This window comes from Gadus morhua, chromosome 6, assembly GCF_902167405.1.
Source record: "Gadus morhua chromosome 6, gadMor3.0, whole genome shotgun sequence".
NCBI classification, from domain to species: Eukaryota; Metazoa; Chordata; class Actinopteri; order Gadiformes; family Gadidae; genus Gadus; species Gadus morhua.
Genome location: NC_044053.1, coordinates 4,898,755 through 4,925,135, shown reverse-complemented (window position 1 = coordinate 4,925,135; position 26,381 = coordinate 4,898,755). Strand labels below are relative to the sequence as shown.

Below are 26,381 nucleotides of genomic sequence, written 5' to 3'. Positions count from 1 at the left end.
ACATTTTTGATATGTCGAAATAACAAGCTCTAAGGTTGGCTCCCACGCAATTGTTTTGCTTATTTGAGATACAAAGAAAGACCTGCATTTTCTTCTTAAATAAGACATCAGACAGTTGCACAGCAATCTTTAAAACGTTTTAAGCGAGAATACTTGGCTGTCCATATCGGATGCAGAGCAGATCCAGACAGTCAAGTCACATTTGGCAACAAAAAAAAAAAAACATGGATTTCCTTTTTCTTTTTTTTTCCTCTTTAACTTTATTTTTGGAAACAAACACGGTTTGCCAGGGCCGGCGGGGGTCTCAGTTACACGACAGCCACGTCTGGTATGAGGCACCGCACGGGGACGCCATCAGGGGCGGCTGCGCGTGCGCTATGTAATAATTACTGAAGTTGACGTCCTGCACGTAGGCGGCGGGCTGGTAGAAACACGTGACGTTGCAGGGGACGGCGTTCTGCTCCGCCAGCACCCTGAGCGCCAGCGCCGAGATGAGGCCGAGCGTCTGGCGCCGCTCGTGGCCCATCAGGCACACGGTGCTCTCGTCCACCACGCGGTGCAGCGTCGTCAGGCACTCGTAGCGCTTGTGCTCCATGCCCGCAAAGTGGTTCCGCAGGTAGGCCTCCAGCTTGCGGTGCTGCTCGCCCAGGTCGGGGAAGTCGATGAAGAAGCGCGAGCACATGTAGGGCTGCAGGCGCTTCATGTCCGCCTCCGACTCGGCCCGGAAGCCCCTCGCCAGCAGGTGGCAGTACTTGAGCAGGCCGCCGCCGCGGATCTCCTCGGGGGAGCGCGTGGCGATGGTGCGGCGGCGGAGGTGCGCCACCGCCTCCTCAAAGTCCCCGTACGCGCTCTCGCCCACCACGCTGGGGTGGAAGCCGGGCGACATGCGCGTCTGCGGCGAGCAGCGGTCGAACAGCAGCAGCGAGTCCAGGCAGATCTGGAAGGAGTCCACGCTGAACTCGAACTGGCGCCGCAGCGAGTCCACGAACTTGAGCTCCACGTTCTTGCCCGTGTTGTTGCACAGCGAGATGAGGCTCCAGCGGTCCGTGTCGTTGCGCACCTTCACCAGCTTCTGCACGTACGCCTCCTTGAGGGCGAGCGGCGAGATGCGCTCCTTGCAGACCCCCGCCGGCAGGAAGTCCAGCAGGCAGTCCAGCACCACGTCCTTCACCAGCCGGAAGGCCCGCTCGTCGCCCAGCGACACGGCGAAGATCAGGTCCAGGTCCTTGTAGCCCAGGCCCGCGTCCTGGTGCAGCACGTGGCTGGCCGCAGAGCCGTTGAGCTTCACGTTCCGCACGCACACGCCCCTCTCCTCGAGCCTCGCCCGCACCACCTAGTCGAGACACGGGGTACACACACACACGCACGGGTTATTCATCTGTCCCGGTCCGGAGAACCGCACCAGGAGGCCGAAACAACATGTTTTAGAAGGGCCTCGCTTGCTGCCTCTCCCATAGTTCACATGTACTTACTAACTTAGTACTACTACTACCACTAACACTAACTTAAACTGGGGTTGTGCGTACAATCAGTCGTTTCGATGATCGGTTTCTTCAGTCAGCCTGAGCAATAATTGATCAGAGAGCATTGGAGCATGTGTGTGTACGCTTGCATCTGTGCGTGTTCATGCGCGCGTGAGAGAAAGGGGGAAAAACATGTCTCCAAGATTGATTGCCTTATTACGAGAGAATAAAGACTAAACTTCGCTCTGTGAATGGTGTCCGAGGGCAGTGCCGTGCTGCAGACCAATCAATAGGATTTCTTTATTTGAGCTTTCCCAGAGACAGTGGTGCACCTCTGATATATATATATATATATATATATATATATATATATATATATATATATATATATATATATATATATATATATATATATATATATATATATATATACATACATTCAACATAATAATGCACCATCGTGTGAGGTCTAGCAGCTCAACACTGAATGTACCCTGCACCCTTGTTTGGCTATACACAGAGCTGGCATGCACACGTCAGTGCCTTCCGACAATGACGTCACAAATCAGCATCCTGCGCATATTTTCTTGTGGAGGGGAGGGAGGGGGGGGAGGGCGGGCGGGTAGGCCATACGAAAGGCAGCTCTTCGTTTTTTTATTAGGGAGTTATCGGACCGGTTCTATCAAGGCACAATTAACACAAGGGGCAGTGATAACAAAGGCTGGCTCGTTTCAATATTAACATTATTCTTGGATGTGCTATAGCAACAAATGGCAAACCACGACGCAAAGCGGACACACACACGCTTATATTTTGTATTTACAAAGGTTTAGCAGGTTACAGGGCCATTTGATCAAAGTCTAATCTGAATGTTCAGAGATAGAGTAAGTCCTTGGACTAAGAAATCCACGAGGTTACAATGGAGGTCTGTGGAAGGTCTGTGAAAACTCACACTGACCCATAGAATAGAGCCACATGTCAGTGTGTGTAGCCAGTGGTGTGCAGATTAGTTGGTTAGTAACAAATCAAAATGACACGTAGACGGCCAGCCTCAAACACAGTTGTTGTGATATTAAATATGTTTTAGGTCTATAGATAGTAAAGTCGTGTCATATGCTTGTGGGAGTGGGCATGCGCACAACCAGGGCTCAAGTGTAGAGGGATCCATGAGACGACACACAAAGTTGCCGAATTCTATTAAGTAGATTCAGAGAATTACACCGTAAGTTTTCACCAGAAAGCCACATAATGTACGTAAAGTAGTCTATATTTTAGGCGCTGCCATGGTTCTGAACCTGATCCAAAACCCCAAATAGCATTCACAAGCGACTAATTTTGTCCTGAATATGTTGCTTTCTGCCGAACGAAGGGATTGTCGCATGAGGAACTGGTTATTCATTGGGTGACAGGATCTGTGCTGATAATATGTAGTTATTAGTTTAATTACATTGGGAAACACTTATCCTACAAAAAAGTAAGACGATCAAGCGCAGTCCCATAGCGCAGTGGTCCATATCATACAAGCAGAAACGTTTTGTATTTCTTTCATTCCAAACACTGAAATTAAGTCAGTGTTTGGTTGTGGCATTTTATAACGGACCCACATTTGTAGGTATAGGGTGAGGATTAGGGGTTTTTACCTGAACTAGCAGCCGGGGTTGTACGGATAGAGTTGGGAAGTTTCCACGTCCATGAATGGGAATAGTTTCTGCCAGGATCGAGTCCAGACGCTGCACCTGGTCCCAAGGCAACACACAGAACCGACGACTCTGATCAGACACATCGTCGCAAGACATTGCAATGTAGCTCTCCAAAGAAATCAGCGAAATTGCAGTTAATGCCTTCCGATATATCTCGAGGTCCTAAATTAAAAAAAGGTTCTTGATAAAAGCAGCAAAAAAACAACGAATAATGACGTCTTAGCGGTAGTCAGATCTTTTGAAAAGTTTCGGTAAGTACGAAAGTGACACAAGAGAAGATTGACTGATTCTGGGTTATGTTCCCAGAAATATGCGTGTGCAGCTACGATCAAACTTGCAATGAACCAATTCATAAGGTTGGTTGAAAGGGTTTAAAGTCACCTCATTAGCATAACGTCTCTGATTGGCGAAGAGTGCCACCAGTAGCGCAAAGAACGCTTGAAGGATCATCAATCACGTGGGTCAGAGTGACAGCGTCAAGCCCCATGCGTCCAGCCCCCGTTACTCAATCAAGTCCGATTGCATGTCAAGACATGAACTGTAATAAACTATAATGCTCCACCATTACAACTCCCTTTTAACATGCATTTGCCAAGTAGGTACATAAAATACGTAACTACACACCATTAAAATGTAACTTTGAAGAGGGACAAGCTGACAATCAGTAATACTAACAAATAATAATAAAACTGTCAATGATCTCACAGTCCCCTAACCACGGTAGGGCTTTTAATGCCAATGCTATAACAGGTTTCAAATGTAATAACAATGCATACAGAGGGAGTTGAGCACCTGTGCAGACTTCATATTGTCAACCACATAGTATTTCCATTTAGATATCAAAAACGGGCCCCATGGTTCCTACCATATCACATATTTGTATTGCCTCTTATCGAAATTAATGAGAGAAGTAGAGAGGTTATCTTTGTTTTGTTTTTCCAGGCGAGGAATGGAAAACTTAATCCTGCAACCACTACAACGTCAACGTGTTAAAGGGTAACGCTATAATTTGATCAGCGTTTAGGCCCGATAACCCCTGATAACCATTTTGTACATTCGGCACAGGTATTCAGATACTGCTATGTAATTTCCATTTTTGCTTATCAACGTAAACCCAACCACTCTGATTGCATGATTAAACGCAGATATGAAGAAATAGGTTTCTGCATACTCTTTGAAAACAATCCATATACACAAAGCATAACTCAGTGGTGTGCTGACGTGAATCCAGTTTCATGAAAACACATAAAAACAATTTTATTTTCTTTGTGATACATATTTGCTATTATTTATCAAAAAATATATATTATCAAACAAAACAACCACAAACCTCCACCAAATATACCTGCATCACAAGATAACAATGCTCATAGGAAATTACAAAACAACACACAGTACAACAAGGGGGAGGGGGGGGGGGTGCAGATCCATAATAATCAATAAATTCATTTAAAGGCCCTGTTTCTCAAATACAGTCTCATATAAGTCTTCTAAAAATCAGGGACCTTCATCCCCACGGCCAAGATCATTGAGGAACGAGGTTGCACGTTCCATTGACAGGAGATCCATAAAGTCTTTTAACCAATTGTCAGTGTTGAAGCAATTAGGTTTTTGTACTTTCCAATTCATCATAATGATTTGTTTAACCGACTAAAAGGCTAAAGCTATAATGTGTTGCGTTGACTCAATATTTTCTACTCTACTGCCTAAAGTTGACATTTAATTGTTTTTTTGTGAGCACTGCAACCTTTCATCGTTCCTCTTTGAAAGTAACTCCATTATTACTATGACGTATAAGTATTACGTTTTAGTCTGACGTGAATTTGCATTGGAAATACAAACCTGCCTTGCGGCTCGTAAGATAAACATTGAGGTTTTAAAACTGCCGTTGTATTTATTACCCTGGCTGAGATAGTGACACTGGCCAAACATCCTATGTTACCATGAGTGGCTGCGTTGGGTGTCTGTTCTCATACGTCATACGGCCACAGCCGGACAAACATCCAGTTCGAGTGCTGCTATGTTTATTTCATCGCTAACCTTTTTTTCTGGGCAGGAAAATGTAACAAAAGAAGACAGACAACGCAAAGTGGGATGCACTCAAGGGCAGGCAGACAGGGAGGTAGAGAGACAGGTAAGCAGGCAGACAGACAGTTAGGCACTGACCGAGAGACAGGTACAGACAGAGATACAAACAGATAGGTAGACAGATGGAAAGATAAACAGAAACAGAGACTGAAAGAATGAAAGACAGCGATGGAAAGGCAGACAGAGATAAGCAGATTGACGGCAATAGTGAGAGACAGACGCATGCGCAGTGCACATGCACCAACACACAGCAGTGAGACGTTGGAATGTGGCATTGTAAAACTGTATTATACTTAGAGTTAATTAAAGTCCCAAAGTGCAGGAGAGTGAGATTGCTCCTCGTGAATAATTTGAGCTGGAAATAATATCATGAGGGTGGAGCATGGAGCATGACGATCAGAACCTAGGATGTTAATGCAATCCTGTTCCCGCAGCAACCCGCGTCCACGGTTGTCGGGGCAGCTGGGCCGAGGCATCTCCAGCTATTGCCCTCTGCAGGCCCTGCTGGGAGATGTCTGGGAAACCGTACCGCAAAAAGCCCCCCCCCCCCCCCCCCCCCCCCGCATGGTAGCAGTGGATCATTTCCCCCAGACAAGTGAACCATGGATGGGGAAGGAGAACGAGAAGCGGCCTGGAGGTTCATGATGAGCTCACGGCCTCCGTGAGACATTTTGGGGTTACGGGAGAGCAAAAGAGTTATTTTTACCTTTCAGTTTGGCTGAAAGTCTACACATCAATCCTTTGCTTGAGCTGGCATCGATGGCCCACACCTACACAACTGTGAGTCTTGTAGGTTGGGTAATAGAGCTGGTGTTTGGTCACACCTTTAATAAATGACATACAAATCCTGTTCAACGCCTGATCAAACATCAAGCCGTTGCCATGACGTAGCCCTTTACTCAGAATAAGCTACTTAGCTGAACCACTCAAAACAGTATTGAAAATACATCTGATGGAAAGCCATATTTAGTATTCTATGTGGTTATACAGTATTTTTGGGGACTCTGGAAAGTCAAAAAGCCCAGGAGTCATTTCTCCACATCAGCAACCACAGGGATCGCAGGACGCATGCTTTTACTTTGTTGTAGCCTACGTCAGAGCAAACAGTAAAGCATGGCTGTAAATCAATTGGCCAGTAAGAGCTGCCACAATAAATACCAGATAACACACACACTCACGGTATCAGTCTGCTGTCACGGTCAAGAAAATAAACAAACCAAGACACAAACAAGGCTTTTGAAATATTATAAATAATGTTGAAATATTAGTCAAAATATTTGCATTTTGCACTTTTAGAAGTGAAGGAAGTTGGGTTTTATTGTGTGTGCATCGAAGTGGCTTTGTCACATATGTGAAGTTTATAAGACCAATAGTCTATTGGTTCTGCTGACCTTATTCAGAATCTAAATGAGCCGACTGCTGCTCCTTGAGATTAGGTCAGCCAAACGACCGCGTTCACCAACGTCTTGGGGGGAAACGCCAGCTGTGCTCAATGTCAGGGGAATTTGGCTTTACCTGGTCGGATTGACCCGTTGGCTTCCGCACCGGGGCATACCTGTCTTTGGCAGTGTGAACAGCCGATAAAGAACCTCGGAGACTTATCAGCCCGAGTGCAGACGACCAATCTATGGGATGCCGGAGCTGGGTGACGGACAGCGGCGTACCCTTGACGTCAAAGTCCTCTCCCACCGACTGCTTGCTTGATTGATTGCGTTTGCGCATGGCTCAAGCTGAGCAGATTGCTGCTGAGCATTTCTAGCCAGAAGTACACACACCTAGTGTTTTGGTTGAAGTTTACGTGCCGTCGTTACGGAAGAAGTTAGGGCCACGTGAATTTATTGGGAGTTCTGAGTTTAAAGTCTGAATTCTGGCAATAAAGTCAGAGTTCTGAGTTTATTCTCAGAGGCTAAAGAAGGGAAGTTCCTTACAGGCTACCTGTAAGGAAATATACAGGCTACCTGAAAGGAACCAAATTCAGGGAGAGTCCCTTTGCGGCATAAAGGACGGCAACCAGATGCTGACCGAAGAAGTCGGATGTAGGGAAGTTTTGCGTGTTCCAGGCTTTCTTTATAGGTCATGGTTCAAGGGGGTCACAGACGGAAGAGGATAAGGGACATATGTGATTATCTTCTGTTCTGAATTTAAAGTCAGAATTCGGACATAAAGTCAGAATTCCTTTTTCATGGATCTAGCCAAGGTTAAAATGTGAAATCAGTTGTCACCAGCAGAATCAATTAAATAAAACTAGGGCTCATAAATTCGTGCTAATGTCATCTTAAATACAGGGCTTTTACGTCCTGACATCGTCCTTCCTGCATTTTTTTAAGCGTGCTCCAAAGGAATGTCACTCGAATGGTCTTTTGGTCATTGTCTTTGACCATCTTTTACTCCAAACCGTTCTTATCTATTGATCCATAGACTTGATCAGAATGGGTCCAGTGTGTTCACACACAGATTGGCTGTGTAGCCTCACAGCATGCTGGGTAATATATTGATTGTTCCAGAGGCATACATTGTGTGTCGCCAGGTTGTAGTAAGCTCGGAGTTCCTGCATAGTTTTGCAGCTCCAACTCAAGGTTAGGCTGGTGTTAAACTTGCCAGTGCATATGTTATACTTTACTCTCTGGGTGGTGTAAAAAAAAACACAACAAACTTATGTTGGCCAAATAGGCTAAAGAATAAGTTGGGAATCGTTCTATATGGTATCGATAGCCTGTTGTTTGGTCATGCCTGCTCAGTATAAAGCCGTCAGAAAGACCACGACGTAGCGAGGCCAGCTCACAGCCTATCAGATAGACCCAAGACTAATTACCAACTGTCTCAAAATTCACATCACAAGCAAGCTATGACCTTTGCCATTTCAAAAATCTATTCATATATATTTTTCATCCTATTTTTAAAAAACGAGGACATCAGCTCCAGCTGGGGACTGGTCACCCAAAACGGGAAACCTCCCCTGAAAAACAGGGGTGTCTGGTGGTCACCCCCCCCCCCCTCCCCAACAGGCCAACATACTCTACATGTGCTATATTTAACAGGGTATCTTCCTGCCAAGTGTACCATTTGTACAAGCCAAACACACATGAATACTGGTAACCCATCTAACCCCATGACCGTGCCCGGGACTGGACACAGGAGAATCACCCCATATGCTGTTCTACTGTAAAGGGAGAGAGCTTCTAGCAGAAACTCTCTAGAATGATATGTGGCCGGGTAATAACACAGGTCTTCTGGTCCCTGCCTGGAGGTCCCTTCACACCACAGCCCCCTAAAGAGGGTAGGTAGCGGGCTGGCAGAAGGACAGCTACCGAGGCCCATTGTCTAATTGGACAAATGTCAATCTTTCCAGTGATAAAACATTGACGAAATTGTACGTGTACTATTGATGATCTACTTATGATCTTAAATAGCATCAATAGTTATTTCTCGTCGGTTAATAACACCTCGTTCTGTGGCTGTATTCCTAACATGAATGCCTGACTCATGCAGACCCAATGGTTCGGGCAGAAGAAAGGAAGGATCCTTTTAGAACGAGGGAACCCTCGTTCGGCCGAAGGGCTCTGGTTTCATTCTCTGAATCCGACTTACAAAGTATCCAGTCGCCCACAGCAAGAGGGGAAAACTTGGTCTTGTGTCTTACAGAAGTATGGAGCATAATGAAGGGTCTGTGGCATGTGGACGATTAGAGAACTCTGCGGGCTGGATGAACATACTGCAAGTGTGTTGCTGCTTAATGCTACCAACCAAGCAAGAGTCTGTTCCAGCATCCCATCACCGTGCGCTGAACTGTGTTCTCCAAATTTCTCAGAATCTCATCCAGGAGCTTCAAATCATTTTCCGGGAGAGGATTCTATCGGCCTATATATTTATCTGTCAGACACACACTGGACTTCCAGTTCCAGGATCCGCACAAGAACATCACAGAATTGTAAATCATGAATGACATTGAAGTACAATTTATAGACCTCACTTTACTCAGTGGTTTGTCTGTATTATCAATAATACCCAACGTCAGCTTGCCTTCCAGAAGTTTCCACGATGAGAGATGAGCCACAGGAGAATACATGGCCTGGATGGTTTCAGTGCGGCTCGTTGATCAAACCACCCTCCATTTAACTCCTCGTTTCCACTCGCACGGCCTAAAGACATTTGAATGATTCAACATTGCTTTCACGCTAAACCAATACAGCGGGAATGAATGATGTGCTGTTATCTAAGCAGTTGTCTTCCTCTGCCCTTGTCTCTTTCACACACACTTTCTCCCCCCTTCCAATACTAATCCCGACCTGCGTAGAAGAAGAAACACATTATTTGTGCAACGCTAAATCTGAAGCCAAGTAGCTTCAGCGTGTTGCTATTACTACTGTTTGGTCTATTATGAGAAACTTTAAAGACTACAGTGAATTAGGGACGTCATTAAGGAGCAGGTGGAGGCTAACGTCCGCACTGGGGATCAAACCCGGTGCCTTTGGGTGAGGAGTGAAACACCCAAGCCACTAGGTCAGTATCCTGGCTGTGGCCCTTCCTTCAGAGGTTGTAACCTTCCAGTGCGTCCGCAGAATAGATGCGTTTGACTATCGCTGACTTCCAGCCTCTTCTGTTCATTGTAGTAGAGTCAGGGCAAAGAGGCTTATCCTTTATTGCTCCAAAAACCATCCTGACACCCGCAGAAGGAAGTTCAGCCTCACTGTTGCCAAACCAACAGTGACACAGTTGCAAAAACGGACGTTGTGCCAAATGGCACCGGGCCCCAGCCAGAGGGGTCCTTGGAAGGACAGATCAACATCTGTTGTGCTCATCTGTCATAGTATGTATGGGTAATAAAAGATAAATGAATGTTCCAATGGGTTTGACCATTGGAACATTGTATTCTCATACCTCAGATAGTTTCTTCCACTGTGCAACCCCTTGATGAAAGTATTTACTCGTCAGATCTCGGTACTAAACTTGAAATGATTACTGATATTTGCAGGCTTGTGAATAGAAATATCTACTTGTGATCCCTAACCGGACGTTAACTATGATTCTGTTTGAAACAGCATACACTTGCACAACATTTGATTGTGTATCTGGTTTAACTTGTTTGTTTTATTTTATATTGTGAAATGATGTTGTCCAACCCGAAAACAAGAGGTTACTATTTTCAATCTCTGACTGACCTTTGGTTCAATCAAATGGAATAACAAACTAGAACTGCAAGCAGTTATGCAGGGGTCCAAGAAGTGTGCATTTCGCCGGCACAACGCGACAAGAAATGTGCGTTTCGCCGGCACAAAGCGAAGCATGTGTTCAAAACGCTACCCTGAACCTGTGGATACAAAGGATCAAGTCACAATGTGAACAGAATGACTTTCAGGGTGAGACGGGTTAACTGCCAGCAATGGGATATATCACTCAGGTTCAGACATGAGAATCACATGAAGGTAGGCCAACATAGAAGTCGGACATGAAACCATGGTCTTTGTTAAGGTACGTTGGGCTAAGCTAAACTATTGAAGTTTTAGTAATTACATAATATGATAAGCTTTAAGGGTTTGGTTGACACAGTTACTCTAACTCACGTACACACACACACCCAGTTACACCTATCATAGAAACCTAGCCTACTGTGGTAAACAAACACTTTGTTAAGCAGTAGTTACTCAACAATTTAAAACGTGCGCCCGCACGCACGCACGCACGCACGCACGCACGCACACACACACACACACACACACACACACACACACACACACACACACACACACACACACACACACACACACACACACACACACACACACACACACACACACACACACACACACACACACACACACACACACACACACACGTTCAAATCCTGTTTTACTACCCCAACCCAAAACAGAACCAAATTACAATCCCTCACTTATGTTGTCAAAGTTGACACAGTCCAAACATGGTTTAGGTTACGGAAAACAACAGTTTACCCATTGCCCTTTGAAATCATCATCAAACAATTTTGACATCATTGTTCAACATTTCTTAAAGTCCTTAATCTCAGAGGATTTAGCGTTTAACTTGGCCATCTGATTACAAAGTCAGCGTACTCTGTTGTTCACATTTCTCTTCTTCTCGCATTGTTCAACAGAACACACATGTTGTTATAGTGTGTATGTCCATGCAGCTGGCTCCTTCAGCATGTTCAGACCCGTCATTTAGAAGTGGAGATCCACTTCAGAATAACAATGACCCTTACACAATGAATGGGAGTCACTTGTTATTTCATGGAGAGACTCTAGTCACTGGGAGAAGAGGTACGTATGTGAGGGCAACACGCAGAGACCAACTTTGCAGAGGATCCGCTTCTGGGTTGAGTCCGCCAAAACCCGGACTCAACCCAAAAAACAAAATCAAACCCCGCGCCGACGCCGGTTAGTGACACGAACATTGGATCGGACGAAGGCGCAAAAAACACATATTATTCAGAGGCCAAGGTGTTGACACCTTCAGAGTCAAAGCATTAACCGTACTCTGCCAAGCAGGCTTTCAGCAATGACGATCATCAGAAACAGACTTGAAGAAATGAAGCATTGGCACCAGAGTATGGCTACCTCTCTGGAGATAAGTCCCCATGGCAGAAGAGGGATCCGTTGTTCAACACGACAGTTCTTCATATCAAGCAGCTGGGCTTGAGGTGTGGTTCTCACTGACTCTGTCATAGTATTGAATTAGCAGAACGCAAAGACCTTCGTGGAGTAGCCTAAACCAATTAGCATGGGCCAATGTGGTGGTAATTGGTTACATTTACCAACATGAAGAAGCAAGTCCCTTCTGAATGCAATATAGATGCTTCATGGCCGTTGTGTGTTTGGCTGCATTTGCCTCTTGTTTGATGTAAGTAATGAGATTACTTCACCGGCTACTTTGGAAAGCTTATTGGAACCTGTGAGTCTTGTCAAATCTCTTTTTGCACAATTCAGAGCCATTCATTTTTACTGATATGACACGCATACACACACATACCGTGAATATCCTACTTGTGAAACACTAAAAGGTGGACTGAAATTACTTGGAACTTTGCCTTCTTTTAATTGGCTATGCTTCAAAACAGTAACACTTTCCAAAAGTATGAAGGGTGAGATTAGATTTTAATGACAACTTCAGCCTGTGACGGAACCCACGCAAAAGAGTAGAGGAATTAGTCATGGGCTTTTGTGAACCATTTGTAATTCATGCCCGATCTGCCCTCTTCAAAACAGTTATCCTTTCCATGGGCAAATGTGTATATTGTTATACAACTAACTAGTCCAAAGGGGGTATTCCTGGATGGTGTTTCGGGCCCCATGAACCACGCTCACACATCTTCTCTTGTTTTTGAAATGTTGTCGAAACACTCCAGTGGCGCCATAGGCTACGAGAGCCGTCATGACTGGGGCACCGATCAGTTAGGAACCAGATACACTGTTTTTGCATTGTTTGAAAATATTTTGCAGTAAAAGTTTGGCATCTGCAGAATAGATATTCGAAAAGCAAGAACATAAAATAACTGCAAAACAAGGCCTTTTTTTAATGAAACAAATACAACATATTCCCTATTTGACATTGATACGTTTACAAAATACAATAAGAAATATGCTCATTCAAGCACTGCTTGTGACACATTTAGCCCAGTAATCTATGTAGGCTGGATCAAGCCGCAGAATGAATGAAAAAACATTTTACTGATACAATGTGTCAGTGTCACTAACTTTAACATTTGTGTAGCGTTCACTAGGCAAGTAAAAGGGTTTCCACTTCAATGGGTTAGGTACCATGTGTTATACTTGGGTCTTTAGAGTAGATACCGCCCTCCAGCGGACAACAGCCGAACAACAAAAAGTATAAGCCATGACTTGGAGGGTCTAGTTTCATGCCTCTCGCGCTGGCTGTGTTTTGTAGCCTTAAAATAGGCATCAGCTAGCTTAACCACGAGTTCACTCAGATGGAAATACGATCTAACCACCCACATGTCGAATCTAGCAAGTTCATTCTCTACCAAGACTTGCACAATGAGTTTCGATAACTAAAAAAGTTACATTTTGGTATGTAATGTGACAAAAAGAAAGATCGACCTTCAAAATCATAGTCAATCGAAAATATAATTTGGATTTTAAAATCAAGTTTTTGGATGCAACGTAAGTAAAAATAAACATTAATTTGACATCCAAAATATCAGCGATTTAAGATTGTGATTTCCACAGTAGGCTACATTAAAAAAATAATACAAAAGTAAATACCCTTCAAACTTAACCAATTAACGCTCATTAACAGTATTATTATACTGTTCTCACAGTAAAAAAAAGTCCATCATCACAAGTTTTTGCCGTTTCTAATAAAAAAAGAAAATACTAAATAAAAATAAAACAACCATGCGGTCACAGTAATTCAGAACAAACTAGAATTCATCCATAAGTTTAAACCAAGCTCAATGAATGTGAATGATCTACAAAATGAAGGTCTGATGATCTTAATCAACGGCAGGTTGCAACTGTTTCATAAATGGCCAATTGCGGAATTAAGAAATAAGCCCGTCCCCCAAACACGTAGAAGTCCAACACTGGAGCCTATGGTTTGCATAACAGCGTAGAACATAATAACTGTGAATAAGGCAGATATGATCCTCCCAATGCCAGTGGTGGTTCTAGGGCTAGAACCACTGCAAAGAGAAGATATGAGGTTCTGTGGATGTGATATGGCTGTTTAATACTCTTGATACTATCAAGTGTGGCATGAAGAATACAAATATATATATCTATATATAGATATATATATACACATATATATATATACACACACACACACACACACACACACCATATATGGACTAAGTTTACCTCCAACCTGAACAAAAATATAAACTATAAATCAACTTCCGATCGGCAACGGAAATCCTGAGATTTGAACCTTTGGAGAAACACCATTTCCCATAATCCTCTCTGGCGTGAGCTTTTAACGCAGCAGGGCGAGCCAGCTGGTCCCGCTCAGTGCGGTGGGACGGGGGCGGAGCCGGCCGCCCCCCCCACCACCACCAGGGGGGCGTGGCTGAGCGAGGGGGAGGGCAAGGCCAGGCGGAAGGCCGGGTTAACAGAGTCCAGCGACCCCCTCCGGGCGCCCCCGCCGTACGGGTGGCAGAGCGCGGCCGTGGGGGGGGGGGGCAGGGGGGCCGTCCCTCCCAGCAGCCTGGGGACGAAGGTGAGGAGGAAGAGGAGGAGGAGCAGGAGGAGGAAGAACAGGAGGAGCAGCGGGGGTCTCGGGGTGCAGGCTCCTCCTGGTCGAGGGCGGCGGTCTTGGGGACGGTGGGCCGACCCAGGAGGCAGAGTTCTGACGAGCGGACCACCCTCTCCAGCAGCTCCTTTGGGCTCTGAGGAGGGAAAGAAAGGTCAAAAAGAAGCGGTTATCAACCAAAAGAGAGGAACGGCTGATGGGGTGACTCGAAGGCCTAGCAGCAGCGAACAAACCTAACAGTTCGAACAGCAAGCGGTTAATAATGATTAGTCGATGAGGTTTTCGATGAGATGCGGTGAGTTGAGTTGAGCACGCAGGCCCGGGAAGTTAGAACAAGACGAGGTGAGAACACATAGTACACAGAGAGCAAGAGGACAGAAACTCAGTCTTATGCCGAGGGAGTGATGTGAAGCAGAACAAGGCTGTGGATCGCAGATGGGAGAAATCAGGGCATGAGGATATACGGTGGGCGGTGTCCCCAACACCATCACCGCTGGCCCTATAAACCCCCCATCCTCTACCGGGCTTAGTGTGTGGAAAACAGGAATGATCAAAAAATAAAAAACACAGAAGAGATGCCCAAGAGATGATAAACAGACACAGGCGACAAAGGACGACAGCGAGGTTGAAGGCGTGGCACACACAGCGGGCGGTGAGATGGTGAAGAGGCGAGCTGAGGTTTTTTGGGGGACGTGGTGGTTCCGTCCTACTCTTACCGTTCCCTTGGCAGGCCGGCCTTCAGGCCGTGCAGGACAAAGCAAAGTCCTGACAGTTCTCCTCCTACCAGACCGGGGCGAGGAGACAGCACAACAAACACGGAGGATTCAAACTACCAGGCGACCGTGGATTGGGGAGACGCATACTCCCAGAGTGGCATACACATACAAATAAAAGAGGCATTCAAAATGTTCACATTGTATTAAACATAGGAGAGTTGAAAAGGATTAAACTTCAATAAGAGTCCAAAAACATATAAAATGTTTATTTATTAACTTAAAGCATAAAAAAAAAAAAAACATGTTTAACCTTGAAATGATATGACATGATATAGTGAAAAAATAAAAAGCTTGATTTGCGATAGCATTTGTGTAGGAAGGAATAATAATCAATTTCAGCTCGGCCACACTTTGAGCAGTGCTGTGCAAAACCGTTTCATCACAAAATCCCAAATCCGAAACACCAGAGTTTAGGAATAAGCCAGCACAAGAGCATTCGCTCACAACTCATTTGGTTCCATACAAACCTGCAAAAAAAAACACAACCAACTCAGTAGCACTTCCTTTATGTTCAGTAGATCAAAGATAAGGCACAGTAGATATATATATTTCTATATTCTTTATAACAAAAACTATACTAAAAAAAAAGTATGTAAACAAGGATAAAAGTGTCGGATATCCACTGAAATGAAGTCGTCATTTATTTCATGAGCCACCGCGTGGAAGCCTCGGTTGGTGCTGGTGGCTTCGAGCCCGGTGGACCTCAGGATCCAGCTACCGGCTACAGCACGACACACACGGGGAGGGGGGTGGGGGGTGGGGGGGGTCTCTGGAGGGCTACCCGGACGGGAGGGGGGGTGTGAGGGGACGGGAGACGGGTCGTCCTACCATGCGCGTGTCGCTCTTGGCCATGAAAGGAGGCAGCTCGAGCTCTGGGGCGGCGGCGGCGGACGGGTCGTCGGGGGTAACCGAACCGCGTCTGTCAATCAGGCTGGAGGGAGGAAGTGGGGAGAGCGGGTGAGTGGGCGGCGTCCACTTGAGGCATGATAAGAGGATTCTGAGGCGGGTTCAATGTAGGGCTGTGCCCGACTCGGAATTTTCTGACTATTCGGCGGTCGTGCGGGGCAGGTCTTTTGGAGGTTTAAAAAATGAGTTTTCTTTCTATTAACACTCTGTCTTGGTTTTGGTAGGCTATAGGCCTTTTATATATGCTTGTGCGTTGCACTCATAACGTTCTCAGCCAAACAGTTTTCTGTCAATCAAACTCGTCAGAATTGTAGCCAACTTACGTCGGGTTTTAATTGGGCTCCTGCCCATAATGCGGTCCGATAATGAACACGGGGCTCATGTATAGGCTAGTGGATAATATTTGCTATAGTTAAACCACCACCGTCCGTGCACCAACTGTTCTGGTTTCAATATGTATCCATTTCAGCACACGTCGTGCCGCATCAGTCCTTCTAAAATATATAATTATAATTATTATCCATATAAATATTATTCCTGTGCATTTTAATGTTTTCTATTTTTATTAATGCACACCACTCACTGAAGAAATAAAAAAAAATAAAAAAAATTAAAGGAAGACGGCGGGAAACCCCACAGTCCACTCAGATTCTCTGAGTGGACTGCGTGGTTTCCCGACCGATGATTCGAATCATCGGCTTTCAGGGGACAGCCCTAGTTCAATCAATGGTGAACAGAATCCACTTGATGCATTATAGGAGGCTTCTGAGGCTGCTTCAATCAATAGTGAACAGAATCCAATTGATGCATAATAAGTGGATTCTGAAGCGGGTTGAATAAAGAGCAAACAGAATCCTCTCGATACACAAGACATGGATTCTGAAGCTGGTTAAATGAAGGGCAAACAGAAAAAAATCAGAGGATGTGGCCTTTTAAGACAACCGCTCGAGAGACGGATTAGCTGGCGTGCGAGCGGGGTCTTCTTACCTCGGGGGCATGGGCCCACACAGCGTGACACAGCAGTTGGTGAAGACGCTGTTGTGGCTGTACGGGTTCACGCTGTCCGCCGCCCCTCTTTTACTCGACCAGGCGCCCTTTATCTGGAAGACAAACCAACAGCCGTGTGTTCCCTTCCCGGGCTTTATCGAAACAATGCTACATCCCCCCCCCCCCCCCCCCACGTCACGTCATCTTCAACCGACCACATCACCTTTTCCTGTTTGGGCTACAGGACAAGGAGCGTGCATGCTGGGACTCACGTCTTCGTTCGTCGTCAGGTTGGAGGCGACCAGGTACGTGTGGAAGCCCGAGAGGCCCATCACCGACCAGATGGAGAAGAAACAGATGACCAGCTCCACGACGGTGCGGGTGGGAGGGTCAAGGCTCAACAAGTGTCTGCGCGTCAGCCTCACGGGCCGACCGTGACTTTAACAAGCAGTCGCCGATTGGGTTAGATTCACATTGGGGGCCGCCGAACGATTAAAAAGAGAAGAAAGCGACGCATCATAATTCGTGCGATTTCCATTTGTTATTATCTATTTGTCCGGTCGGCGACCACATCCTGCGAGTGAGACGTGAGTCAGCCAGGCCGCCCCCTCCTCCTCGAGGACCATCTGCCTAACAGCCCTCTGATTGGGCCCTCTGTGATCCTATTATGCGGAGGCTTAGGGCAGAGGAGCCACAGGAAGCACCTCGTCACCGCGGCGTGCTTATCTCTAGGTACGCTTTTGTTTTGACTGCATGCGTCGCCTTCAGTAGGCGGAGCTGTTGGTAACATGGGGGGGGGTAATGTGATGGTAACGGGGTAATGATGATGCTGAAGGGATAATAAAGTGGTAATGATTATGTTTGAGGGATAATGTTGATTCTTAAAGGGTAAGTTGATGTTTAAGGTGTGATGGTGATGGTAAACCAGTAATGATGATGCTCAATGATATTCGCTGGAGGGGGGTGAATGATGACGCTGAGAAAGGATATCTTCCAGGACTTTCCTGGATCGATTGGACAAGACCTTTCCCTGATTGGGAGCCTATAGAATAGAAAAAATATAACAACAATATTATCAATATTCTGAATAGCATCCAATAAGGAGCAGGCATCAAGCAAAACACGTCAACTTTGCATTTTTATAACTATTGTGTCTACCAGATGTTCCTATTGAGTAATAAAGTGTGCATACCATGTGTGTACGAAGGGCCTATACTCACGTAAGGTAAGGTGGGTGATGACGCAGCCGAATATGAAGGAGATCAGGAAGGAGAGGGAGATGATGAAGCTGTAGAAGAAACGGTAGTTGCGTCTGCCCACGCAGTTCCCCACCCACGGGCAGTGGTGGTCGAACCGCTCTGGAGGAAACGGCGGGTTTTTATTCACGGCGATGAATGAGCGGCAAGTTAAGATAATCGAGTCTCTCCATGGCCGCGGTGACACGGGTCGTTTCACTGCTACTCTCATCATCCAAATCACGCCAGGAGGCGTCGACTGTCCCGGTCTCTGTGACAGTCCCAGAACAGATCTCGCTCACATTGCAAGGGCGATCAGATGAGCTAGAACGAACGCATCCCGAAGGGCCGGCGGTCGGGTCGTCTTTCGGATCCGATGGCGTCACAGTGCGGACGGCTATCTGAGCACAACAGACTAGTGTCTACGTCATTAAATCACGTACCCGCCAGGCTTCTCCCGGTATGCTTTGTATGCTCAGGCTACTACCAATGTCTAACTCTGAAGATGGAAGAACATAAGTTGCGATGAAGACATGATACCTGTTGGCGTTCAGGTCAGATACCACTGACTGTCCAGGCTAAAGTACATCAGGGGCCAGGCTGTAGAGTAATGCATGCATAGACAATCACCTCTGTCGCACTCTCCTCAACAACGCAGTGCATAGCCCATCGCTACATAGCCCATCGCTACACACCATTTTGAGCAGAAGTTAACAACAGCAGGGATTCTCTTCCTCCCAGCGCCATATTTGAACATGTTTTTTTTAAACCGGGAAGTGTTTATGCCAGAGGGTGAAATGCGAACACAGATAACAAGAATTGCATTGAAAGGACACGGGTATCTGAAGGGGCAAAATATACAGACATCATCACCACACATTCACCAAAACATTCTGGAGCAAACATTTACTTCTCATAACAAGAAGACAACCCTAAGAATTTCTCAAGTGAGAATAAAGATAGATAACAACTTTATCAATTAATCATAGGCCCCGTTCTTCACACCTAGCATTAGCAGGGTTTTTTTGGGTGATCCGATCGCAAGTCGACAGTTCTTGTGTCATATGTGTCAATGCACCCAAGACGCATTTTGAGCCGATCGCACAGACGGCTTTAGGGGGTGTTCTGGGCAAAATCTGGCCACATTCTTCAAGCAGTGTACGTTCAAATGTGCCACAATAAAAGACTACATACTCAACTGACGTCCACGGCGTGAGCAGTTGATATGTAGCAACAATGACTATGTAGGCCGGTGTATCGCTGATAAGAACGCTTAAATACAGACTGCATGGCTGGCTGTAGATGCATTCATGTGCATTGACATCTAAGCCTTTCTGACACAACATGGGACGGCATAGGAAACATAGAAACTAAATGTACTCTTACCGACACAGTTGTCACACAGGCTGCAGTGGGAGGTCCGGGGAGGCCGGAACATCTTGCAGGTGAAGCAGTACTTAAGCTTCACCACCTGCTCCCTGATGACAATCTCCCGTGTGCGCGGCGGGGGTCGGTACGAAGACGTCCCCGTTGTGTCTTCCAAGGTTAACCAAAGGAACGGAAAAATACAAATAAATACAAACAATAGAATCACAGGCATACATAAAACCCATGTATATGTGATGAATGACATATGAGCTGATTTTATAGCGTGTGTTTATAGGTTCAGCGACCGATACTGAAGGGATAATGGGTAATGATTTGATAGGACTGACAGACTGCAGAAATCCTTCGAGTACTGCACGATAATTGTTCCCATCAATGTCTTTGAACAGACAGTAATCTACTTAGGTCCAGAAAACGGTCCTCTGCTGTCGGTTCCATCTGGCCATGAATTGAGAAGGTAAACCCCTTCTCGTCCCATCTGTGTTCCCCCAGTAAGCATCTCCAAAAACCCGTCCTACCGATCTGCCGCTCAACGTCTGCTGCCTCGTCTGGCGTTGCCCTGGGTAGTATGCCCGGGTCGGTGAGACTGGTTTGTAGAAGGGAGACGACCACGAATACAAAAAGCACTCCGCCGATCACAGGTATAAAGACGGTCAAATGCTCCACTAGGAACGGGCAGCTGCCGGGGAAGACACCAGAGACCATAAGAGCATGTATTCGGGGTTACTTTAATAAGTGTATGAGTGTTGTATTTGACACAAACTTGTAATTGTAAATAAGCATAGTTATACTCACTCGAACGCAAAGAAAAGGCCACAAGTCACAACAATAAGGCCCAGTGTCAGAGGGAGGACCCCACTCTGTCTGGCGAGAATTATTCGTCCATCGCAGTAAAATCTATTCTTTCCAGGGAAAACTTCCCACTTCCTCCGGCTCCGCTGGGCGCTGCTCTGCCCGCCGGCGCAGCTCTGTGCGGACGGGTTGGACGCGGACAGCGTCCGGGGGTCTATCTGCTGGTACTCACAACTCTTCATGGTGAAGACCCAGTCCAGTGTATGAGGGGGGGCTGAAGGCACATGTATCTGACACGACAGGCTATAACTTGTGTTCAAAACGCGTCCACTTCTTCAAGATAGCCATTCATCCTGTATCGGCGACTTGAGGATAGCGGTTAGCGTAGCAGCCGAGGCGCTACCGTTAGCTAGTCCCACAGCGTCGGTCGACCCGAGTTGAATCCCTTCTCTAAAGTAAGAACATCTACCATTGTTGCGACGGTGAATCCATTGATTAGCATTGACCTTCACTCATAAAACCCGTTATTGTGTCATTGATACACTACAAAATGTCTGGCGTGTCTTTTTCTTTAAGCGTCGGCCAGCCTACGTCACTGTTTGGACGATGACGCTCCCATCCAGAGGTGAGGTTGGGTTTCAGCATCGGGTCTGGCTCTGTTCAGACCTGAGACAGGCCCAGCAGGTGTAGGTGTCGTCCCTTTCATACCACTGGGACATGAGTTGAAATAAGTACGTTAGTATAGAAATTGTATAGGCCTTTATAAATATGTAGTATGCCTAATTAGATTGATTATAAATAGTTTCCTACAAGTCACATTGGTTCACATACTGAATCCATTTCTAAAAGAGCCATCCCAATTGCCCTTTAAGACGTATAATATGCCCAGAATGTGGAATATTTGGATGTTTTCATGCCTTAGTGGCTTTAAGGGCCACTTTTCTGATAGATGAAACGGGCATTTTGCTCACATACATGTTGAAATACTGTTAAAGTCAAGTGTGAACATGTTCGTGAGTGAGGACGAGCGAAAACAAAAAGCAAGTCTTATCTTCTTCATTTCCACACTATTGTTTGAGGGTTTGAAATGAGTCACAGCGTTAGTGTTAGAGATAACTGATAGACTGCGTCGGAAATCTTGTTTAGGTTACAGAACATCTGATTTACTGATTTCGAACCAAGCCAAAGCCTCAGTCCTCAGATCTTCAGAGTTCCGTCTTGTTTTGGGTGAGGTCATGGGGGACTCGAGTCACATGACTTGACTCGAGTCAGACTCGAGTCGCAAATTTGAGGACTTGAGACTTGCTTGACTAACACTGATAAAAGACTCGACTTGACTTTGACTTGGTCTTCATGACTTGAGACTTGACTTAGACTTGAGACAGATGACTCGAAATGACTTTTCTAAAGTTAGATTATAGGGTGGATATGTGATTTGCGATACGCCAGCAGATTTTGAAAAGACGCAACTCAAATGGTCCTACCCCCTCTCCTTCAACGCTGACTCTGACTCCACCCATTCCAAGTACATGGACGCGCAATCACACAAGAGCGCGAACACAGATGCGCGAGAGTGGGCCAGGGCAGGCTAGCTAGGTTGGAGTTTAGGGTTGTATTCTAGCGCTAGGTCCAAATGTGGATTAGCTAGTAAACTAGCTCCAGTAGCTACCGCAGGATCACAACAAACAGAAGCTTGCTCTGGGTCACGAGCTTTGAGTACGTGCACGTGCACGAAGAGGTCACGCGCGGGGGGAGGGGGAGTGCAGTACGACCGTTTAATTGACGTACTTACTGTCCAATGCCACTCTGTGTTTCTGAAAATCATTGGCTGGAGTTTTTCGAGCCCTGCCCGTTCCACAGATGATTAACTTGTTTAATTTTCATGTCAGTAGGCTACTTCTAACACAGTGGTTTTAAGTGTCTTTTTGTTCAAGGTGGAGGTACGAGTTATAGCAGTCCCTGCATCAAGTGCACCTGTTGAACGTGTGTTCAGCCATGGTGGGGTGATAATGTGACCGCATCATTCAGAACTCAGTGACAAAGTACTGTAAAATTATCTTTTTTGCAAATGCAATGCATTGTAAGTCGATGTATTGTGTTGCGAGGCAGCAAGATTGCTACCAGCTTTCAGGCTTGTGTATTACTATTTCCCCTTCCTACAGTATGTGTATGTGATATTACTTTTGAAATATTCTTTTTTTTCATGTCTGATGCCATGTGTTGCAAATAATATTCTACAACATGTAGGGAGATTGAGTGATTGACTTGAACTGTTGTCGTATACAGCTACCTAGAGGTTCTATTTGATTCTGTTCATAGGTTGGAGGTAATGATCATAAAAAACATTTTCAAACTATGCACATAATGGTTTTGGAATGTTTTGAATAGTTTGAGGTATTGTTATTGTTAAGACATTGTTATTGTTAATGTTGAAAAAAAATGAACCACTCTCTTTACCGATTTTTAAATGTGGAAACTGGGTTAGATCATCAGATTTTTGTATGACTTGACTTGTGACTTGCTTGACCTGAGCAATGACTTGACTTGTGACTTGCTTGATTCTCACCACAGTGACTTGGGACTTGCTTGAGACTTGAAGGTTATGACTTGAGACTTGCTTGTGACATGCACATGAATGACTTACCCCCACCTCTGGGTCAGTGTACATGTAACTCTATAGTTACACGTTGATAGGCAAAGGTTATGGCACATTTAATTATGTTTAAGTAAAAAATCTTCTCATCTGGGAAGAAATAATGTGTTTCAATAATGGAAATGGAAGTCGATTGTTTGTTGAGCCGTTGAAGCTGGTTTATGCTTCCTAAAAACAGAACAGTAGAGGGCAGAAAAAACTATCTGGAGAAACATTGTGAAAGAAACGCAGGCGAGCTCATGGTTTATTTACTTGATTTTGCATATGCGAATTTGTCTCTATCCCTCAGGCTACTCCTAATCTACGTTGTACCATTAACATACTCCCCTTTTTACTCACCTTCCTATCTGATGCATGTTTCTTTTATTGGTTAATGACGGCTAAATTAATAATGCAATAATCCATAGAGCCTCATTGTAAGACCAAAAAGTTGTAGACCAATTACATTTTCAACTATAGGTTAAGCAGTTATGTTTTTTTATATGCGTAGACATATATCACTAGTTTCTTTAGATTAAAAATAATACAGATAATAATTAACCTTTTTTCTTTTTGCATTTTCATCAGCGACACCTTTGGCGATAAACGGTAATTTCTCCCAGATATAAAGTTTCGCCACCGAAACCCAGTTTGTAACTTTAGTAATACAGTAAATGATAGGGCTTTTATCAATGGATTTTAGGATGAACCACCACTGTGATGCCTCATTTAGTAATAGATTGTTACTTAATTAACATATTTAATCACATTGAAATCTTCCGAGATTAATAATTATTTTTTTGTAACCATTTGACAGCCCATTCGTCATAAATGCAGTTGGTCATTGCAAGGCCACTTCCCTTTGGTTTTAGGGAGTTTTCCCTTCCCCTTTTCAGGGCCGTGTTGCATCATGTTGGCCTGTGAGGCTATTTGAGACCACCACTGTGATGAAATAACAAACGTACTTGATTTGACATAAAACTTTACAAATATTGATTACCAGATTATCCCTCTCCATTATTTTTATTTTTTTTCGAATGAGACATATCTGAGAAGATAAGGATATCTCCGACATAAATAAATGTGAAAGCAAAAAGTTTAAAGTAACTTTTTTGCGAGCACGCAAGTTTTTATTTCCAGAAACCTCCTAGCTGCGACATTTGAGAAAGCTGTGGAAATGCAATGATGAATCACAATTGAAACGAAAGAAAAATATAATTACTAATAATCCTGTCACTGTATTTGAAGTAATTGGTTGCCATTTATTTTATATGTAGATTTGGTAATGAAATATCATGCAATTAAGTCCTTACTTTATGGCTTTGACTTTTTAAGGTGTAGGATGTAGAATTAGTGGCATAGCGGAACGGACTTGGCAGAAATGGATAAAGTATCATAAGTATGTTTGAAGTGTATAATCCCATGGAAATATACATAGTTGTGTTCTGTTACCTTAGAATAGGCCTTTTATCTACAAAGGGAGCGGGTACTCTTCCACAGAGCTTTCCTAGTGCACCGACATGTTTCTAGAATGGACTATGGGCTCTATAGAGAATTAAAAAAATCATAAACACTATATTACTTATAGACGGTGACCTTACTTTTACATGCCAATTATAAATCCATCAAGGAATCTCATCACTTGAAGGTTTGCTACTCAATGCTGTCATAGAAGATGACATCCTTTTGGAAAACAACTACTTAATCCTACTACTGCTGCCACTGGCCCCTTACAGGCCAGAGCTACGTCTTTGGAAAGGGAGAGTTGGGGCAAAGGGGAGGTGGGGGAACTGAGCTTGATGCAATCTGCAACCTTGACGCTAGATGCCACTAAATCCTCCACACTGTACGCTTAAACTGTCATTTGATTATGAGAAATAAAAAGACTTATAGCAATAAATTGTAAAATAAGACCCCCCCCCCCCCAGCCCTCACTGAAAAGTATTGCATTAGGAGTAAATAGGCGGGTAGTGTGTTAAGTCCAGGGCAAGAAATTGCAATGAAGCGCCAAGCCAAGCACCCAGTAAGATAAGAAGTAGCCCAGGATGCATTGGGTGGTGGCTGAGCAGTTCCTCCAGTGGGGGAGCAGCGCACTGACGGGGTTGTGGAGCGGGTTTGTGGCCCCGCTCCTCGACGTGTCGTGCGCCCGCAGCTGAACATTGGGCACCGACGTCTTCCGCCGGTGCAGCAGCGGTTCGTTGAGCAGGAGGAGATGAGCGCTGATCCAGAAGGGGACGGGCGTCGACGACGCCAGGAATCTGGTCAGAACCTGGACATAAAAAAGGAGCGGGAAATGTAATAATAAGGAATAGCTATTTCCCTTTAATGCAAGTCATACGCCGATCCACGGAGGTGCTTACCTGAACGTGCATACACAACGTCCCGAATATCAAAAGGGCCGTGGAGTGCACCACGTACACAAACACCTTGGGGTTGAAGAACCCCGGCGTGGGCTTGTCCAGGCGCCGGCGGGCGCTCTCCCAGAGCCCCAGTCGGAGGCACATGTCCGGGTTGGCCTGGTAGTACGCGTACGCCGCCATGATGCCCAGGCTGGCCATGGGCAGGGCGAGCAGGAAGTTGGGGATCTGCTTCAGCTCAAAGTAGCGCAGGAAGCCCACGTCCCAGTACACGTCCTGGATGTGGGAGTAGAGCAGCGGCAGCGGCCTCATGCACCACAGCGGCGGCGGTCCGTTCTCGTCGGGCATCCGGTAGCCCTTCCTCCTGGCCAGGGAGACGAGCGCCGGCGGGACGCGCTCCAGGGCGGTGGACGGCGTGCAGAACGTCCGGTAGCCGTAGTACTGGAACGCGCAGAAGGGCAGCGCGATGAGGCCCGTGCCCAGCAGCGAGGTGACCAGGAGGCGCGCCACGACCCACGCGTAGCGGAGCGCCTTGCCGCGGCCCGTGGTCGTGGTGCGGTACGCGCGGATCTGGGACAGCGCGTTCAGCGACGGCAGGTACAGCAGGAACCCGATGTTCACCAGGCCGTTGGACCGGGCCGCCGTGGCGATGCCCAGGGCGAGGCAGGCTCTGAAGGTGAAGCCTTTCTCCAGGAGGAAGAGGCCGCCGAAGGTCAGCGCGGCAAACAAGCTCTCCGAGTAGCCCGAGGTCATGAAGACGTTGGCGGGAGTGAGGCAGTACAGCAGGCTGGAGAGGAGAGCCAGGCGCCTGTCCTGCAGAACGACTCTGCT

The 26,381-nt window shown here is 45.7% G+C and overlaps 3 protein-coding genes across 5 annotated transcripts in view; all 3 read right to left on the bottom strand.

The window, feature by feature from the left end:
* Positions 1-240: 240 nt before the first annotated feature.
* tent5ba (terminal nucleotidyltransferase 5ba) lies at positions 241-3,511 on the bottom strand. Its single transcript, XM_030357657.1, has 2 exons — positions 3,104-3,511; positions 241-1,333 (listed from the first exon to the last, which is right to left on the bottom strand). The coding sequence occupies exons 1-2, from the start codon at positions 3,257-3,259 to the stop codon at positions 305-307; spliced, it is 1,185 nt and encodes a 394-aa protein (XP_030213517.1). The 5' UTR covers positions 3,260-3,511; the 3' UTR covers positions 241-304.
* Positions 3,512-12,758: 9,247 nt separating this feature from the next.
* Positions 12,759-22,060, bottom strand: zdhhc18a (zDHHC palmitoyltransferase 18a). 3 transcript variants are annotated; one of them, XM_030357655.1, is made up of 10 exons: positions 22,046-22,060; positions 20,565-21,271; positions 20,288-20,448; positions 19,770-19,919; positions 18,369-18,506; positions 18,139-18,190; positions 17,421-17,523; positions 17,149-17,261; positions 16,084-16,186; positions 12,759-14,615 (listed from the first exon to the last, which is right to left on the bottom strand). In XM_030357655.1, the coding sequence occupies exons 2-10, from the start codon at positions 20,801-20,803 to the stop codon at positions 14,085-14,087; spliced, it is 1,590 nt and encodes a 529-aa protein (XP_030213515.1). In that variant the 5' UTR covers positions 20,804-21,271; positions 22,046-22,060; the 3' UTR covers positions 12,759-14,084. The 3 variants fall into 3 exon arrangements, with proteins under 3 accessions (XP_030213515.1, XP_030213514.1, XP_030213516.1); XM_030357656.1 differs by lacking the exon at positions 22,046-22,060 and adding an exon at positions 15,196-15,259 and having other exon boundaries at positions 14,362-14,615; positions 20,565-21,874; XM_030357654.1 differs by lacking the exon at positions 22,046-22,060 and having other exon boundaries at positions 20,565-21,884.
* Positions 22,061-24,290: 2,230 nt separating this feature from the next.
* The window catches only part of pigv (phosphatidylinositol glycan anchor biosynthesis, class V), a 3,033-nt gene continuing 942 nt past the window's right edge, over positions 24,291-26,381 (bottom strand). Inside the window, exons 2-3 of the mRNA XM_030357653.1 lie at positions 25,554-26,381; positions 24,291-25,462 (exon numbers count right to left, since the gene is read on the bottom strand). The exon at positions 25,554-26,381 is cut by the window's right edge and continues 336 nt beyond it. Of these exons, the coding sequence (XP_030213513.1) occupies positions 25,169-25,462; positions 25,554-26,381 (1,122 nt within the window). The 3' untranslated portion in view covers positions 24,291-25,168. The remainder of the gene's footprint in view (positions 25,463-25,553) is intronic.